This window comes from Alternaria postmessia (assembly GCF_024291825.1).
Source record: "Alternaria postmessia strain BMP 2775 chromosome Unknown scaffold_1, whole genome shotgun sequence".
Taxonomy (NCBI): Eukaryota; Fungi; Ascomycota; class Dothideomycetes; order Pleosporales; family Pleosporaceae; genus Alternaria; species Alternaria postmessia.
The window spans coordinates 696,034-711,691 of record NW_026260074.1 but is presented as its reverse complement, the minus strand read 5'-3'; the positions used below and the strand labels follow the sequence as shown (position 1 = coordinate 711,691).

The window sequence follows — 15,658 nt, the reverse complement described above, 5'->3', positions numbered from 1 at the left end:
CATATCTCAAGAGATGGCGATCAATTCTTTATCGTATCGAATTTCCGTGGCAGAAGGGAGAAGGACCGACCCATAGCACATACTGTTCGCACAGTACAACATGCCGGCTTCAGGGCGGTACTTCTCACGCGCGATGCCGTCATTTCATTTGTACAAGGCTTGGTCTCCCGCAATGCCAATCTCTCAACGCGCGCAAGGCACGAATCAAGCACCGTGGCGTTGTTCCTTGCTATCAGCCGAGCCCCGGTCCAGAGGCTTCGTTATGCGGCTCCCCTAGACACATGTAGCTGGCGGCATCAGACGACCTCTTTCTCACAAAAGATGCGAGGCTCTATCAGCCGCAAAGCGCCACGCCAGAAGCAATCGTACCAGACCCCGGATTCCCAAGAGCCTGGTGTGACAAATGGCTCGCTAGCTGGTGCTCGCGTCTGAGGCTGCGTTGCCTTCACACGCCTCTCATGCAGCCACTCGCCAGCACCGGAAGCCCGCCAACTTAGCAAAGCCCGCCGCGCTGGATTACGTTCCCTTAACTGTCTTGAAATGGCGGAGGACCTGGGCCCTGGTCGCCCGCCCCAGAACCTGACCCAGGCGCGCCTGCCCATGGGCAAACAAGACGTTTGCGCTGCTTCGCTGAGCCCGTCTTGTCACCCACCCCGGCTCAGTAGGGTGGCGCCGTCCACGCCGCTAACGAGGGATGGCGCATCCCCATTCGCGTGCCACAAAACGAGCGGGGTCGCTACAGCCGGGGTGGGTTGAAAACTCTGTGCCGTCGAATCCCATGCCCAGAATCGCGGTACATTTACTACGCCGCAATCAGTTAGTCTTCGCCGTCCGCCTAGTGTCCCACCAAACCGCTTTCGAGTCGTAGTCGCATCGCAGCGCTCACCACCGAGAGGATCCACAGGCAGGGCAGACTGGGTGTGCCGCGCCTGTCTCTCGTATAAGTACCCTGCCTTTCACCCCAAGGGTCCTGGTTTCGATAAGGGCAATCTCACTTCCTCTACCACGTTGTAGCCTTCCTTCTGTTCACTGGCATCCAGTGCAACTCATCTTGTTGTAGCTTTAGCTGCTCCCCCACGCGACTGATAGTCGATCCCCCCCCCCCCCCCCCAGCGTCGACTCCAGAGCGACAAATCCCAATACCTGAAGCGACTTTCCATACGCGACATTACTCCCTTGCGACAACTTACACTTTGCCTAAAGCGACAATCCCCATTGCAACCATGGCCGAGGACAAGAAATATTCTGGAGAGTTCGTCCGCGAGACTTATCCTGGTGACGATATCCAACATGGCCAAGTGACCGACAACTCCGACGACTTGCAGCGTCATCTTGGTAACCGTCAAATCCAACTCATTGCGATTGGTGGTTCTATTGGAACTGCTCTCTTTGTGTCCATTGGAGGTGCTCTCAACAAGGGTGGTCCCCTCGGTATACTCCTCGCATACACTGGATACTCTTGCATCATCGCTCTCGTGAACAACGCCATGGCTGAAATGGCCAGTTTCATGCCCGTGTCCGGAGGTTTCATTCGAATGGCCGGACACTGGGTCGATGAGTCCCTAGGCTTCATGGCCGGCTGGAACTTCTTCTTCTACGAAGCTCTGCTGATTCCTTTCGAAATCACAGCTCTCAACATTGTGCTGCGATACTGGAGAGATGACATACCAGTCGCTGCTGTCTGTGCGGCCGTCATCGTTCTATATGCGTAAGAACTACCGATTAGCCTTGAGGGCGATGTACTACATACATAGAGGACAGAAACTAATTATTTCTAGTGCTTGCAACATCTTGGCTGTAAAGGCATACGGTGAGGCAGAATTTTGGCTCTCTGGAGGCAAGGTCCTGCTGATCCTGATTCTCTACTGCTTCACCTTCGTCACCATGGTTGGAGGTAACCCTCAGAAGGATGCCTATGGCTTCCGACACTGGCGCGACCCTGGCCCAATGCCCGGCAGCAGCGATCTTGGACGTTTCGAAGGCTTCCTAGGTTCTCTTTGGGCTGCGTCCTTCTGTATCGTTGGTCCCGAGTACATCTCCATGGTCTCCGGTGAGGCTAAGCGTCCTCGCGCGTACATCAAGACCGCGTTCAAGACTGTGTACTTCCGATTTGGTGCCTTCTTCATCCTTGGTGCTCTTTGCGTCGGCATCGTTTTGGCATACAACGACCCAGAGCTTGTCAGCGTCTTGGCAGCTGGTGAGAGCAGTGCTGCTGCCTCTCCCTACGTCATTGCTATGAAGAATCTCAACATCGGCGGCCTTCCCCACCTTGTCAACGCCCTCTTGATCACGAGTATCTTCTCTGCGGGTAACACGTACACTTACTGCGCGACTCGCAGTCTGTACTCGCTTGCTATTGAGGGCCGTGCCCCCAAGATCCTGCGCAAGTGCACCAAGAACGGTGTTCCGATCTACTGCTTCTGTGTAGTCATGATCTTCCCGTTCTTGTCTTTCCTGCAATTGTCGGACGACTCCGCCAAAGTCCTGACCTGGCTCACCAACATCATCACTGCTGGTGGTGTCATTAACTACATCGTCATGTGCGGCACCTACCTTGCTTTCTACAAGGCTTGCAAAGTTCAAGGCCTCGACCGAAAGACGCTCCCTTACTGCGGTTACTTCCAGCCATATGGTACCTGGATTGCGCTCTGCTTCGAGATTTGCGTTGTCTTTGTGTATGGTTACAGCACCTTCAAGCCCGGCAACTTCACCCTTGAGTCTTTCTTCACATACTACACCATGGTTGGCGTTGCCCCGATCCTGTTCATCTTCTGGAAACTCTTTAAGAGGACCAAGTGGCTGAAGCCACATGAGGTTGACCTTGTCTGGGATGCTCCTCTCATCGATGCCTACGAGGCCTCCTTCATCACACCACCTGTCGGCTTCTGGACTGAGATGTTGCAACTTATCGGACTGAAGCGTAACGTCCCCGTGGACAAGCGTGCTGTTTGAATTGCTTTTAGCGAATCAGCGAAACCTGTATAGCAGAGATATTCTGTCATGATCTAACGCCATTGGATAGATTTTCTATCGCCAGAAGCCTATGAACACTGGCTGCGCTCTTACATAAATACTATACCCATTCATTCTGCGAACATCGAGATATGGCAGCTTGCGAATGATTCCCGACCTCCGCTATACCTATGCGACAAACAGCGAGGCCAAAAAAAGGATACCCAAGCGACAATGTACCATGGATTTTCGATTGTGATTAATATATTGCAGCATCCTTTCTAATGGCCTACGCGACACTACTGAGACGACAATTCCAATGCGACACAGTCTTAAGAGATTTCCAATGCGACAACGCTACCATGTTCGTAGCAACGCTGGTGATGCATCTGCCGTCACGCACCAGCTTGCCTAGTGTCGTATGGTTCAGCACACTGACGGCTTTTGACCTGCCAAGGCACGGCTGAGACCATCCCTCAACGACGATCGACATTTCGCATACGTACGTTTATTGGAACAAAACACCTGTAGACTGCGGTCCATCCGCCTGGCTTTTGGGAAGTCGCCCGAACCCTAACGTGGCATCAGAGAGCACTTATTAGGAGGCTCGGCAATGCATTCCGCGCGACTCACTGCCACTGTTGCGCTACTGCTACTTCCACCAGACACAGCCCACGACCATGTCTGCCTCGACTCGCCTCGCCCAGCCCCCTTGTGCGCCACTATCAAACAGTATCAATCCACCCACACTTGTATGCAGCCGCCTGCTTCCGGTGTTGGGCCAAGGTCTCCGGCTGTTTCTGGATGCCTCGAGCCTACAGGTCATCGTTGTTAGTAGGGCGCCATGCGAGATGTCTCACTTGCCTTATCATCAGGCTTCCGGTGCTGCTACACGAACCCCTGCCATAAGCTCGTCAGAGAGGCTGGAATTCTTGAGGCAGAGAGTCAACGATTCGCTCGCTTTGTGGCTTGTGTACGCATCTGCGACCGTGCCACCAACGCTATAATACCGCTGCACTTATCTCGGACCTTCTACCAAGGAAAGAGAGCGTTTCAGGCCATCTTCAGCTTCACAGGCGTCGGTGCGCAGTATATACGATCGCTCTCGACGTCCCGAAACGGCCAATTGATCCCGTCGCCAATATCCCGGTCCCGCTCGTGGCGCACTATAATCCCACGCCCACCACAGCTCCGCACGTTTGCATTGGAGCCTCTATCTACCGTCGGTAACGCACTATTCATGCTGCACTTTGTGGTTTTGGCTAGATGTCCGTACCTTGCAGGACCTTCTCCGCAATTGATAACGCATGTGCTCGTCGACCAGAATGATAAGACGGCCCCATCTTTCCCCGCATTGTCCACATCGTGAGCTGAACATATTGGTGTATTTTCGAGAAGATGGCTGAAGCCCAAGCTCCATCTAAGATTGCGGAACCGCCATACAATGCTTGGACACTCACGCTCCAGTATCTACACCGAAATTGAACTGGACAAATTAGCAGAAAAGGGTAATATACAGACTCAGCCTACTAATCATCATGTCCACCAGATTGAACAGTATGATCTTTCCCGTCGGAAAGCATCTCTACTGTAAAACCGCAGCACTGCCTACTCCTTACTCGGCAGATAAACACCTCAATATCGAATTGGCATGAGCGATGGTAGTTATCTTCGTGAGACGCACCATATGTGCTTAACCATGGTACAGTATACATTTTTGACACGGCGCTGTCCGAGCCAGACTGCCATTCTGTGGATGGGTACCACTAAGAAGTCACAATACGCTACCACAGGCTGCTTATGGTACACTTGCGGCTCGGAATGTTTCCATGGGTGATCTGATGTACGTCAACTATCTAGGCTCGCCAGTACTGTCATGCTATCCTCAAAGATGTGTTGACAGTAGCAGTGACAGCGGTAGTGTTGTTAGTAGGTGCAATGTCTCTAGCATAAAGAATCTGATCGTATTCTGGTAGAGAGGCTTTACACGATATCGCAATTAGGTGGCATCAGATGATTGTTGGTAAGTTAAGAAGATTTCTGGACTCGCTTTGTTCAAAGGGCAAGTACAGTTCAAACATATGTTTCTTCACGTTCAGGAAACAGATTTCACGAGGCTAGAAGTAGGCTGTTTCCGGCATTACTTTACCAACTTATCCAGAAGACAAGAGAGTCAAGGGACGTGACAATAGCTTCAGTGTTTGCACACCTAATACTATACATATTGGTAACGGCACTTGTATACATGAATATGTTTTGGCAAAACCTTCCACCTGTTCGACAACAAGTATAATGCAAGCCCCACGGTCTTGTCTCCACGAATGGACGTCACATAACTCCGTAACACCGACCCACATGTCCCGTTGCTATCTGACCATATCACATTCGCCTAGGTTTACCAGCACTGTCCACGCTCTCTCACCAAAGACGGCAGCTAGAGCGCATGCCTAGCCGGCCCTTCTCGCCATTTCTCCATGAAGAGACGGGCCGATTGCCCTTGTTCTCGAAACTGACCCCGTGCACCATTGCCAAGATGTTGGCTGGAGGCCCAACGAGCCATATTACTTGTCGCACAGCAGATTGGACGCCATGCATATAGAGGTCAAGTCTGAGGTAGGAGGGAATCAAAGGCTGGCGTCGAATACGTCATCGTGCGGAGAAGGCGGGACCCTGGACGGGATGGACGGGACCGGAGTTGAGCCGAAGAAATTCTGGGGTAAAGACCACCGCTTTAACACGTCGTCGCGTCGTCTCTTGCCTGTGTAGTGTCGATCGTTCTTCAATCGCCGGGTTGTCGTTCGGGTAGACCCTTCTTTCAATTCGTATGTGTCCTTTATATGGCCCGATTCTGGACTTCGTGCTTCTTTCTTCATCTTCACTACCCGCAACTTTGCCACTCCGAGTTCTTGCCTCGACATACGGGGTGCATCATCGAAACCCATACAACTGCCCTATAGCTTCTTGCATGTCGACTGTATTGAGTGTAATACGTGGTCTCGGATCCCTGATACGTGTGATGATTTGGAGGATGAAGTGCGAACCCAATATTAGGAGTAGACAAGGTATGACGATACGACTCAGTACACGACCCCATGAAATCCGTATCTCTTGCGACTTTCTCTCTTCAAATACTTCCCCTTCTGCAGGTGTAATGGTTGTATCCTCCATCGGTATCGATGCTGCTTCTAGAATCGTTCTGTAACTCAATCGACCAAGCCATACATGCCAGCCTAGCAGCATGACGGCGGCTAGAGCGATGCTCGTCCACGAGGCTACCGCGTATGGTGATCGTGCTCTTCGACCCAATAGCTCGTAGATCTCATCCAAGCCTTGGACAACGTGATGCATCGTAAATGGAACAAAGAGCATGACTACCGCCAGCGCGACGACTTCTAGGCACCGCATACTGAAGCGCTTGAGGAATGTTGATTCGGCCTTGTGGACATGCCAGTGTGAGAGTAGACTTAGGAAGTCATCCGTGCGCGGGTGGGTTGTTGACATTGTTAGCAGCATGGCGGTCGGTTTGGTGGTATAGCTAAAGTTTGGCAGGCGTAGTGATGATGCTCGAGGAAGAATAATGGTAAGGAGGCGGTAAAAATGTCGACGCGGCGATACCAATTCCTAGCGACAAGAGGCTCTCTTATACGAAATTCAATGAAGTAGGTCGATATTGTCTCCCGAAATCCACGTTGTTGGTTTTGTTATTGATGTTGTTGCTGTCCTTGGTGAGGGCCACCCTTCCTTCGGTTGCCGATGTGTTGACGAAGCGCAGTGACGCAATCGAAGCAACACGTCTCTCTTCCTTCTCTTCTTGTCCGCGAGTTCAACTTGATGGCTGTTCCGATACGAAACTCAAATGTCTGCGCCTCCTCTCGTCGTGTCTTACGCACTAAGACGACGTCTTCTCCGAGCCCCCTAGCTCCGCGATCTGCGTACCCGAGCACACCAAACTTCACAGGAATGCGCAATCCGTCTTTTGCCTTATCGCTAGCTTTCCTGGAAGTCCTGCAGTTGCCAGTAAAATCGTTTTGTCGAGATTGTACGTTTGGAAAAATCGTTGGCAGTTCTACCTCGGCTCCTCGCGTCCGTATCCTCGTAAACCCGGCGTACGAAGAACCCTGCCAAGCCCCTCTTCGCACAGGCTTTACCGCTCTTCCAGTACCGGTACCACGATTCGTAGGCCGAGCTGAGTGCAACAACGATACTCGTATCCAGACGTGCTCGTACAACAACGACTGTTCCGCCTTGAGGTGTCGTGTTACAAGAAGGTGAGAAAAAGGTAGGATGGTGATGATGATGCTTACAACGACGTAGTCTGGGTCTTACGAAGTCTGCGCCCTGATCCGCACTGCGCCGCAGCAAGTAGGATTGCACTGGGTGCCTGAAGAGAGGGGCGCAGTAAGCATTAAGGGTTGCCCCGCATCTGCAGCCTTGCGACGCTAGCTTTTGACCTGAAATTGTGATTGGTGCCCGGGCAGAAAGCGTGCCTGTGGCTGGTTAGGAACTCAGATGTGGAGATTGGATTTACGATGGGAGAGGAAGGTGAGTACCTAATGAGATGAATTAGTGCACGTGATGTGATAGTTTTTAGAGGTAACGAGGCTGGGAAAGCTTCGTGACACTAGGAAGAGATGGAACGAAATGATTGGGGAAGAGTTACGAGCTTTACGACCGAAAGCCTCGATCGCATGGAAATGGTGAATCTCAAGGTGGTCACCTGTCTACGCTTTCTATTCAAAAACAATCGTGAAGCCGTCCAGGCTGCATTGGCCCAGGCATCTAGGCACTGGAGCCGAATGTTGAAAGAACAAAACAAAACACCGACAGAATGCGCGCTAAAACTTCAAACCATCCGCCCAAAATGCGCAACGTATGCTTTGTCTACAAGCGATCAAATAGAATTTCCATGATCCCCAAAACTGACCGTCCTTGCGCGTGTCGGTTCTTGCAATCCTGCATCACCATACCCTTTACCCTCATAGTCATGTTCATTCATGACACCCAAGCTCTTCCAACTGGCCTTCTCCTTCAAATTGTTCTTGCTTGGTTTTCTGCTCAAATTACCGTTCTTGTCGGCATCGCTGTAGAGGCTTGGAGTGCTAGCTCGATGGACCGCAATGCCGATGCCGAGTCCTTGACCGTCAGGCAAAGCACTGGTAGGCGTGTTCTCGTACGAAAAGTCTCCCATGTTAGCTCTGCCTTTGCCTTGTCCATTGTAGTTCCCTTCGTCTCGAAGAGTAACATCACTCCCAAAAGCTGGACCAGGACTATGACTCGGCACCCTAGTCTTGCCATTTGATGGGCCTGCAGCGAAGTCGCGTGGCTGGGGCGGCGAGTCTGAGTATGGCGTATATGCGGTGTGGACTCTGTTCAAAGAAGGCGCTGGTGTATGGCCTCTGCTACGAGGTGCGCTCTTGGGCATGCCACCGGGGCTTGGTGCGCGGCTAGGATACTTTGATATGAGGCCACCAGTTTCGTTATCGCTGTCGCCGGCCAGAGATCTGTTACCCCACGAGACATCACGGTGATGTGAGTGGCGTGGATGGCGGCTCGTGTAGTGTGTGACAACTAAGAGGATATTATCAAGGAACAGTACTAGGAAGGAGATTAGCATACAACCCTTCCTCATTGACAGCGAATGGAGCTACTTACCACCAGCGAAGAACAGCACCACTATTGGGATTATCCAATGGCTCCCTTTGAACTTGAAACCGTTGGTTGTCTTGTCGGCAATGACAGTAGACACTCCCAGAATGATGAGCGTGAAGCCAACGACGACTCTGTTGATGATCTCGCCGAATTCGTATTTCGTCTTGTGTATCTTGTTGAACCAATACATGATGGCCAATACCAGCAATACACAGCCAGCACCAATGAAGAACTGCATTGTAGTGGTGTTGAAAACATCAGATACCGCGTCCAGCTTGACTCGTGGACTCGTCGTAGTTGATGTCACAGCGTTGAGTTTTGCTAGAGAATCGGCATGTGCCTCATACACAAAGACTTGCGCCCTGTCGAACATGTAACGAACGACGTCGCCGGTGCGGTTGTTCCACTCGTCCGATTTGAATCCATACGTTGCAGTGTAGTTCTCGATAGCAGTGAAGTTGGTGTTCCAGTTGTATGTTGTGTTCCAGTATTTGCTCTTGAATCTACCGTTGACTGCAATCATGCTCTGATTGAGGTAGTCAATATAGCTAGCGGTGTTAGAGTAGCCATCCGCCGGTTTGGAATAATCGTTTGGCTTTAAGGACCATATCCATCTGAGAGCTTGGACGGCAGAGTTCCATACGATCAGCGACGTGTTGCCTTCGACACATAAGAGAATTGCTGAGTGCAACGGATAATGTAAGAGAGCCCACACTTGTTGTCGTAGAGTTCCGAAGCGATCGTGAGAAAGCTGGTCGAAATACAGCATCCACAAAAGGTACTATGAGCTTGATTAGCAGCGTTCCCCGAATGACTCATATGTGGCAACATACCAAGAGAAGCACAGCTGCAATGACGGTTCCGATCTCACTCATGTTATTGCTCGTCTGACCTTTCGTAATGCATGCTACGCTCTTCACCATCCCGATGATTCCTTCTCCGATGATGATGAGGGTAAGCAGTTGTAACCGCTCCGTTAGATGGGTATACTTGAAACTGATGATCCGCCATATCATAGCGATGAGAAAGATTAGAAGACCTTCAACAATGGATATGATCACCCTGCGTACTTTGTTAGTCTGAGCAGCCGAATTGAAAGAAGTCTACTTGCCATGCGAGTTGCTCTTCAAGACCAACACGACCCCTAGGAAAGACAACCATAGTGATGGCATAGCCTATTGCTGCCGCGGCATGCACGCCAGCGCTCAGACCTAAAGGAATCAACGTCTGACGGAACATGCGACCCTGCCACATAACCACAGCGTATTGTACAGCGATCGCAATTCTACCGATGACGAGTACAATGGCAAAGTTCCGGTATGACTTCTCAACGCCACTGGTGCTGTACTTGTCGAAGACCGGACCGGCATACACAAAGCCAGTGAAGATGCCGAACTGTATGGCTTTGTGAAACCGATTCCACACACAGTCGATACTGAACCGCACGTCGAATAGTGTGACGCTCAGCCAAGTAAACCACATCAGAGTGAAAAGTTTGAGGTAGTTAATGAGTGCTGATAGAGTGTTAGTTACTGCATCAAGGTTTGGACAAACATGCGTACACTCTGCATCAGTGTGTTGATGCATAGCCGTGAAGTATGCAAGGTTGGCAACGAAAAAGAGGTCGTAGAAAAGCTCTATCGTGCTAGCCTCTGTATGTTGCTTGTAAATGATGATGTTTCCGCGGCTTGTCCTGCCGTTTCCGGCAAGTGTGGTCGTATCATTCGAACTGTCGAACGTGCTGGTGTGAGTATTGGTCTTTTCTAGGTCTGTGGAATTGTTCGTCACTACTTCGAGGACATCCTCGTTGATGGGATTTGCGAGGAGGGGCAGGTAAGTCCGCCTGTTCCTGTGTCCTGTATGCGCACTGCCGTGACTGTCGGTAGTCTTCCGCCGTAAACTGAAATAACGTGCGAGGTCCATGATGAAACAAACGAAAGAGACGGAATGAACTTCGTTAGTGATGCAATTAAACTGATGGGAAAGCTAGATAAAAGGCAGCTATCCCACACAAGATATATATTAAACGCCAGCTATCAGCGAAGCTGCCCTAGAACAGTGCTGTATCTGCCAAGCACGCGTCGGTCCGTCGTCGACAGTGGATCGTAGTAGTCTTACCACTGTATGTGGTGAGCCTTCGCCCCCGAAACATCGTGAATTTGGCCATAAAATTGTTGTTAGGAAGCTTAAACAAATCATCTGTACCGAGCGATCGGTTAGACTTGTGTGCCCGGGGAACTGCCAGGGTAGTAACCACACATTTCCAGACACAACACCAGTGAGGCGTAGACGACGGAAACCGCGGCATGAACCAACGGGCAGGCCTGAATAGACGCACATGCATGTCAGAACAAGCGGTACAATCCGAAGGGTATTCTTAAATCTGCACGACATGGAGGTCGCTTGCTGTTGGTAGGGAAGTGTCGTATGCCGTGAGCCGTGCAGATGTGCTGCATGGTCAGCGTTGAGCGGCACGACTTTGTGTATCTCGAATCTGTAAGGCGAACCACGTTGTCGGTGTGATCGGTGCAGGGGCAGTAAGTTGTGCCGATCTTCTAGGATGCTTGCCAACGATGACCGAACCAGCATTCGCTGCCAAGCTTTCAGATAAGCTCAGCGGACAGTCTGCGGTCTCGCAAGATGCTGCGGTCCAGGCTGAGCACACCTTTGTATTCGCCAAACGCTATCTGAATTCCGATCGTGCTTACTCTTGCCAAGGAATGCGTATCTTGCTTGCAGCAGCATGCCAATACCTGCGGTTGGCCTGCGAGTTCTTGAAATGGAAATTTGTGCCAGCGCAAGTGCTGAAACGAGCGAACAACGCTTGGCCAGAAGACTACATCCTCCCTGACAGAGATACATGTCTGTTTCCCCATGTGACTGCACGCGCTTACTCATGACGGGTGTTCCGGCGATTATGAACAAGCCGCATTTTGTAGAGGCCTGCATAGTTTCAGCACATCTGAATCACTTGGTGGATTCACCCCAGCGCACATGTACACGCAGCCCCGATGGACTGCTAGAAGAGGGTTGCCACCGAGCTGGCTAAATTGAGACAAAGACAAACATAAGTTGATAGTCGAAACGAAGGCCGCGCTAGAGATTGTCTGGTGCCTCTGATTGCTATCTTCTGGACGGCTCAACGTAGTCACTAGTGCCTTCCTCAAAGTCCTCGTCCGATGAGCTTTCGTCGTCATCTTCGTCGTCCTCAGCTGCCTGATAGTCGTCGTCGTCTAATTCATCATCCTCATCCGGATCAGGGTCAGCTGGGGGTGGACGCCTTGCCCGCAAAGTACGACCGGTCTGACTGGCTTCCACATTGGCTTTGTTGACCTTCGCTCGCACGCGGCCCTGTCTGCCTCTGCCTTCGAAGTCAAGTTCCCACTCGAGCTCAAGTGCCTGTTGCCTGGTGCCAGCGTTATCGATGATCCAATTATATGGTTGCTTTAGAACGATCTCGGTGCGAATGACGAAGGTTCCCCAGCCCCGAGCTTTGAACTCATAAGGCGGCTTTCGGAGGATGACGTGGTTTCGCCGAAACGTAGGGTGCTAGAAATTTGTCAGCGCTACAGTGATAGGTAAAGTGGTCGATGCGCAAGTGTCTCCAAGTCATGCGCCCGTTTGATCCTTCCCGAGATCCTGTCGAACTCCCCTTGGGCTTACTAGACGCTCTGTGCGGGGAGACCTTGGCATCGTGATATTGAATGCCGAGCCTTGTCTTGACTGGAACAGGACTCGGGAACGTACCAGATGGATGTGTACTTCCTTGATCAAGTCCGGTCTCGATGTACGCACAAAAAACGTCCAGTCGTGCTCATTGTCATCGCCGGGGTTCCTGATAAGCCTGTGCTTGTTGCCTATGAGGATCATGACACCCTCAAAACCATCACGCCCGATGCGCGATCCCCTGTCCTCTTCCTCCTCTACCCGTCTCTCGGCATATGTGACGGGATACTTGTGTTCCAACTGCCTCGCCAGCGCGTTATCCGGGGCCGCAGTGGTGCGAGTCCTGCACATGGGACAGTTTGCTTCAAGGTCATACGTGGGATCATAATTTGGGTCGAAATCTGCGAGGTTCACGTCCCAGCTTGAATGTTCGATGCGATTTGTATTGGAGGCGTCGGACCACTGTGCCATGCATGACGCACATAGCAGATGGTTGCACTGAGTTTTGACGGGCGTAAAGAGGAGTAGCTGGCAGATCTGTTATCTGTTAGCAGGGGCACGCGTGGTTGCGTGATATGCTTACAGGGCAGAGGTCATCGTGCGCGACCTCTTCCGCGTTTGACCGTGTTCCTGTTTCGGCCATGGTGATACTGCAACAGAGAGAAGAGGGAAGAAGAAATCAAGTGATTGTGCCGGAGGCGCAGTCTTTAGCTGCCATCCCTTGATGCGATTGCGGCATGGCTCGCGCGATGTTGTTAGAGGATGCGTTGCCGCCATTGGCTGTGACGTCCTCCAGGCATCAGTCCGCACGAGCCAAGGTGGGGCGGAGAGTGGTTCCACGTGATAGCGCGTCGGGACCTGCAGAGACATGCTCGCGCAGCGTGTGCTTCGTAGAAAACTTTCTGCATCAACTAGAATCACACCATGCTTCGTTACTCGGCTACTCTATCATGATGATACGTCGGTTCGAGCAGATCAAGATGAAGCGAGTCATCCCTCTCACACTATCTTCCCTCTGATACCCTCTCCGTCCAATGAGATGAACTTGCTGAGCATGAACCCAACACCAACCCTTTCGTACACTCTCGAGTCCTCGCTAGTCAGGCCTTGAATGGGCGTGACAAGTAACACGTAATATCTTTTCTCTCTGTCACTTCGACCCTCTTTACCCTTCGCCACGACAACACATTGCGCCCGCTGGCCATCAGATGCCGTCCGTCTCTCCGTGTCATAGACAATTTTAACTTCAAACTGTTGTCTGCCTGCCACGTCAAAACTACGGGCAACGGCTGTGATGGCTACCTCACTATCAGGCCGTGTAATCCGGGTAGTAGACGGGGAAACGCAGGTCCAAGGCGGCTGTAGTTCGTCATATTCCCAGTTCGCAGAATGAAAAGGCGGATCTATGAAATCTGTTCCGCCTTTGTAGGCCATCCAAGACCAGCTTGGGACTTTGACGTTCCGAGCAATCGGGAAATTGATTGGTGTTAGGTGCTCGGCGTCTCCTTCTTCGCCACGTTGTCAAAGAATACTGTGATGAAAGAGGCCGCCATCGTGCTTGTCGCCATCATCGAAAATGCCATAATTGCCCTTCGTTCCAAAAGCTTTTTGTAACTGTTTCTAAATCCTGGCTATGATTCTGAGCATCTCCTTTCAACTGACCATAGAAGTTGTTGAGCTCGTCATTTCCATACAAAAGCCATATTATGAACTCGAGGGTAATAGCACGCGCGCAACCTCGGCCTGCCATCTCAAATATAAGTTGAGCCCTCCATGATACTAAAGCCTATGATGTAATCCAGGAGAGAGACACATTCTCAGTTTCCACTCTCTTGAGTATGTTTTTCGTTCGACGCAAAGACAAAACAATGACGGTTTCTGTCATCAACACGCTTGCCGAGACAGCGCTATCTTCGCTTGTCGAGCAAGACCATGAAGTTGTGGATTTCGAAGATGCCCAGTCGATCTCTGGGCGAAACATAGATCCAGATATGTTGACGATGCTTCTGAGAGTCAAGTTCGGCGCTGGAGCCTACGATATCCATGTGAGTACATCGCGAACAACGTGAGAGGAGCGTCAAGAACCAGAATACAAGCTGACAGACATGATAGATAATGCAGAACTCATACTGTATCATCGCTCCGCGAAGATTGTCAAGCGTTAGTCAAGCATTAGCCTTCATGCATTTCGAAAGCTAACACAACATAGGGGGAAATAGCGAAATGTCGAAAAAGATAGATCGATCCTAGAAGCACTTTGTGTTCGTTCTTCGCTCATTTGAGCGTCCTTTGCATGCGACGTGATTAAAGACCGACGATACGACGAAACCGAAGCCGCTGTTGCGAACAGGGTGCAGCGCTATGATTGCGACACTCTGATTGAAGCAATGAGCGGAAGATACGTGAGGGGAAGGAGAACAGATGAATATACGCCTCCCGTTCACGCTAATGGTGTTTGCATATCGCATGGTGATGGAGTTTGGAGTGTGGACGTGATTTAGGATCTTGAGAATTTGGAATACAATTAGAACGCATCGGCGAAACCACGCAGATTTGAAATTTGTTGACTAAGCCGCTATGACCATGTGTATCCAGGATGCAATGACCATCGGTTCTCTTATACACACTCAGTACATCTTGCACGCTTGTCCTGTAGTCATTTGCGTTAAAAATGCCCAAAGAAGCATGTTACTATGAATCGTGAGCGCAGAGTGACATAAGACAGTGACGCACCATCTCCACATTGTCCAACGGTCAACCACGTTGGGGTTGTATAGTGATCAGCAACGCTACCTAAATATAATCTCCATTTCCTTTCATCTGAGCTGACATCGGACGAACACGGGGAAAGGCAGATGATGGCTGAGGCGCATGCATGCACCGCCCACTTTATACGGGAAGCCAGCTCAAGGAACCCGCCATCCTGAGATCTGCCGAGCGCTTCGGGTATCGGACTTCCAACGGCGACGCATGAAGACGATTCCAAGGCCTTGAAATCTCGCGTGCAGATCCATGGCAAACGATGCGCAAACAGGGCGAAACTGGTGAATGGTTTTAAAACTCGCACCAGTGCAAGCGCCGATCTCCCGCGCCAGTGTCTCACATAGCAACGTCGCGGCGCGTCGCCATTGGCCCACGCTCAATTACGCGGATGTGGCTATGCCGGTTTCAAGGCGCGAAGCTTGATACATCAGTCCCCTATCCACCTTCAGCTGCGCGCCACCAACACCACGCACCGCCAACCTACTTTTGCCCAGCGTTCCTTCTCACAACTTGCGTCCCTTACGTCGTTGAGCGATTGCGATAACGGATCCTCACGACTTTCACGTTCGTTTTGTGCATTGACCCCGGGAGCGCAGTCACCCCCGAACCTGGTTTCTTAACACGGCAA

General features: G+C 51.2%; 5 protein-coding genes across 5 annotated transcripts; 3 read left to right on the top strand and 2 right to left on the bottom strand.

Annotated features, from left to right (window-relative positions):
* Window positions 1–1,223: 1,223 nt before the first annotated feature.
* On the top strand, window positions 1,224–2,952 carry J4E82_000250 (uncharacterized protein; the record flags this gene model as incomplete). Its single annotated transcript, XM_051726572.1, has 2 exons — window positions 1,224–1,708; window positions 1,779–2,952. 2 exons carry the CDS (start codon window positions 1,224–1,226, stop codon window positions 2,950–2,952), a joined length of 1,659 nt encoding a protein of 552 aa, XP_051593754.1.
* A 3,831-nt stretch (window positions 2,953–6,783) lies between these two features.
* Window positions 6,784–7,294, top strand: J4E82_000249 (uncharacterized protein; the record flags this gene model as incomplete). The annotated part of the gene is made up of 2 exons (XM_051726571.1): window positions 6,784–7,220; window positions 7,267–7,294. The coding sequence occupies 2 exons, from the start codon at window positions 6,784–6,786 to the stop codon at window positions 7,292–7,294; spliced, it is 465 nt and encodes a 154-aa protein (XP_051593753.1).
* A 549-nt stretch (window positions 7,295–7,843) lies between these two features.
* Window positions 7,844–10,524, bottom strand: J4E82_000248 (uncharacterized protein; the record flags this gene model as incomplete). Its single annotated transcript, XM_051726570.1, has 5 exons — window positions 7,844–8,547; window positions 8,605–9,382; window positions 9,435–9,663; window positions 9,713–10,115; window positions 10,164–10,524. 5 exons carry the CDS (start codon window positions 10,522–10,524, stop codon window positions 7,844–7,846), a joined length of 2,475 nt encoding a protein of 824 aa, XP_051593752.1.
* Window positions 10,525–11,724: 1,200 nt separating this feature from the next.
* J4E82_000247 (uncharacterized protein) lies at window positions 11,725–12,910 on the bottom strand (the record flags this gene model as incomplete). Its single annotated transcript, XM_051726569.1, has 3 exons — window positions 11,725–12,150; window positions 12,349–12,765; window positions 12,851–12,910. The coding sequence occupies 3 exons, from the start codon at window positions 12,908–12,910 to the stop codon at window positions 11,725–11,727; spliced, it is 903 nt and encodes a 300-aa protein (XP_051593751.1).
* A 1,225-nt stretch (window positions 12,911–14,135) lies between these two features.
* On the top strand, window positions 14,136–14,517 carry J4E82_000246 (uncharacterized protein; the record flags this gene model as incomplete). The annotated part of the gene is made up of 3 exons (XM_051726568.1): window positions 14,136–14,316; window positions 14,380–14,427; window positions 14,477–14,517. The coding sequence occupies 3 exons, from the start codon at window positions 14,136–14,138 to the stop codon at window positions 14,515–14,517; spliced, it is 270 nt and encodes an 89-aa protein (XP_051593750.1).
* Between the last annotated feature and the right edge of the window lie 1,141 nt (window positions 14,518–15,658).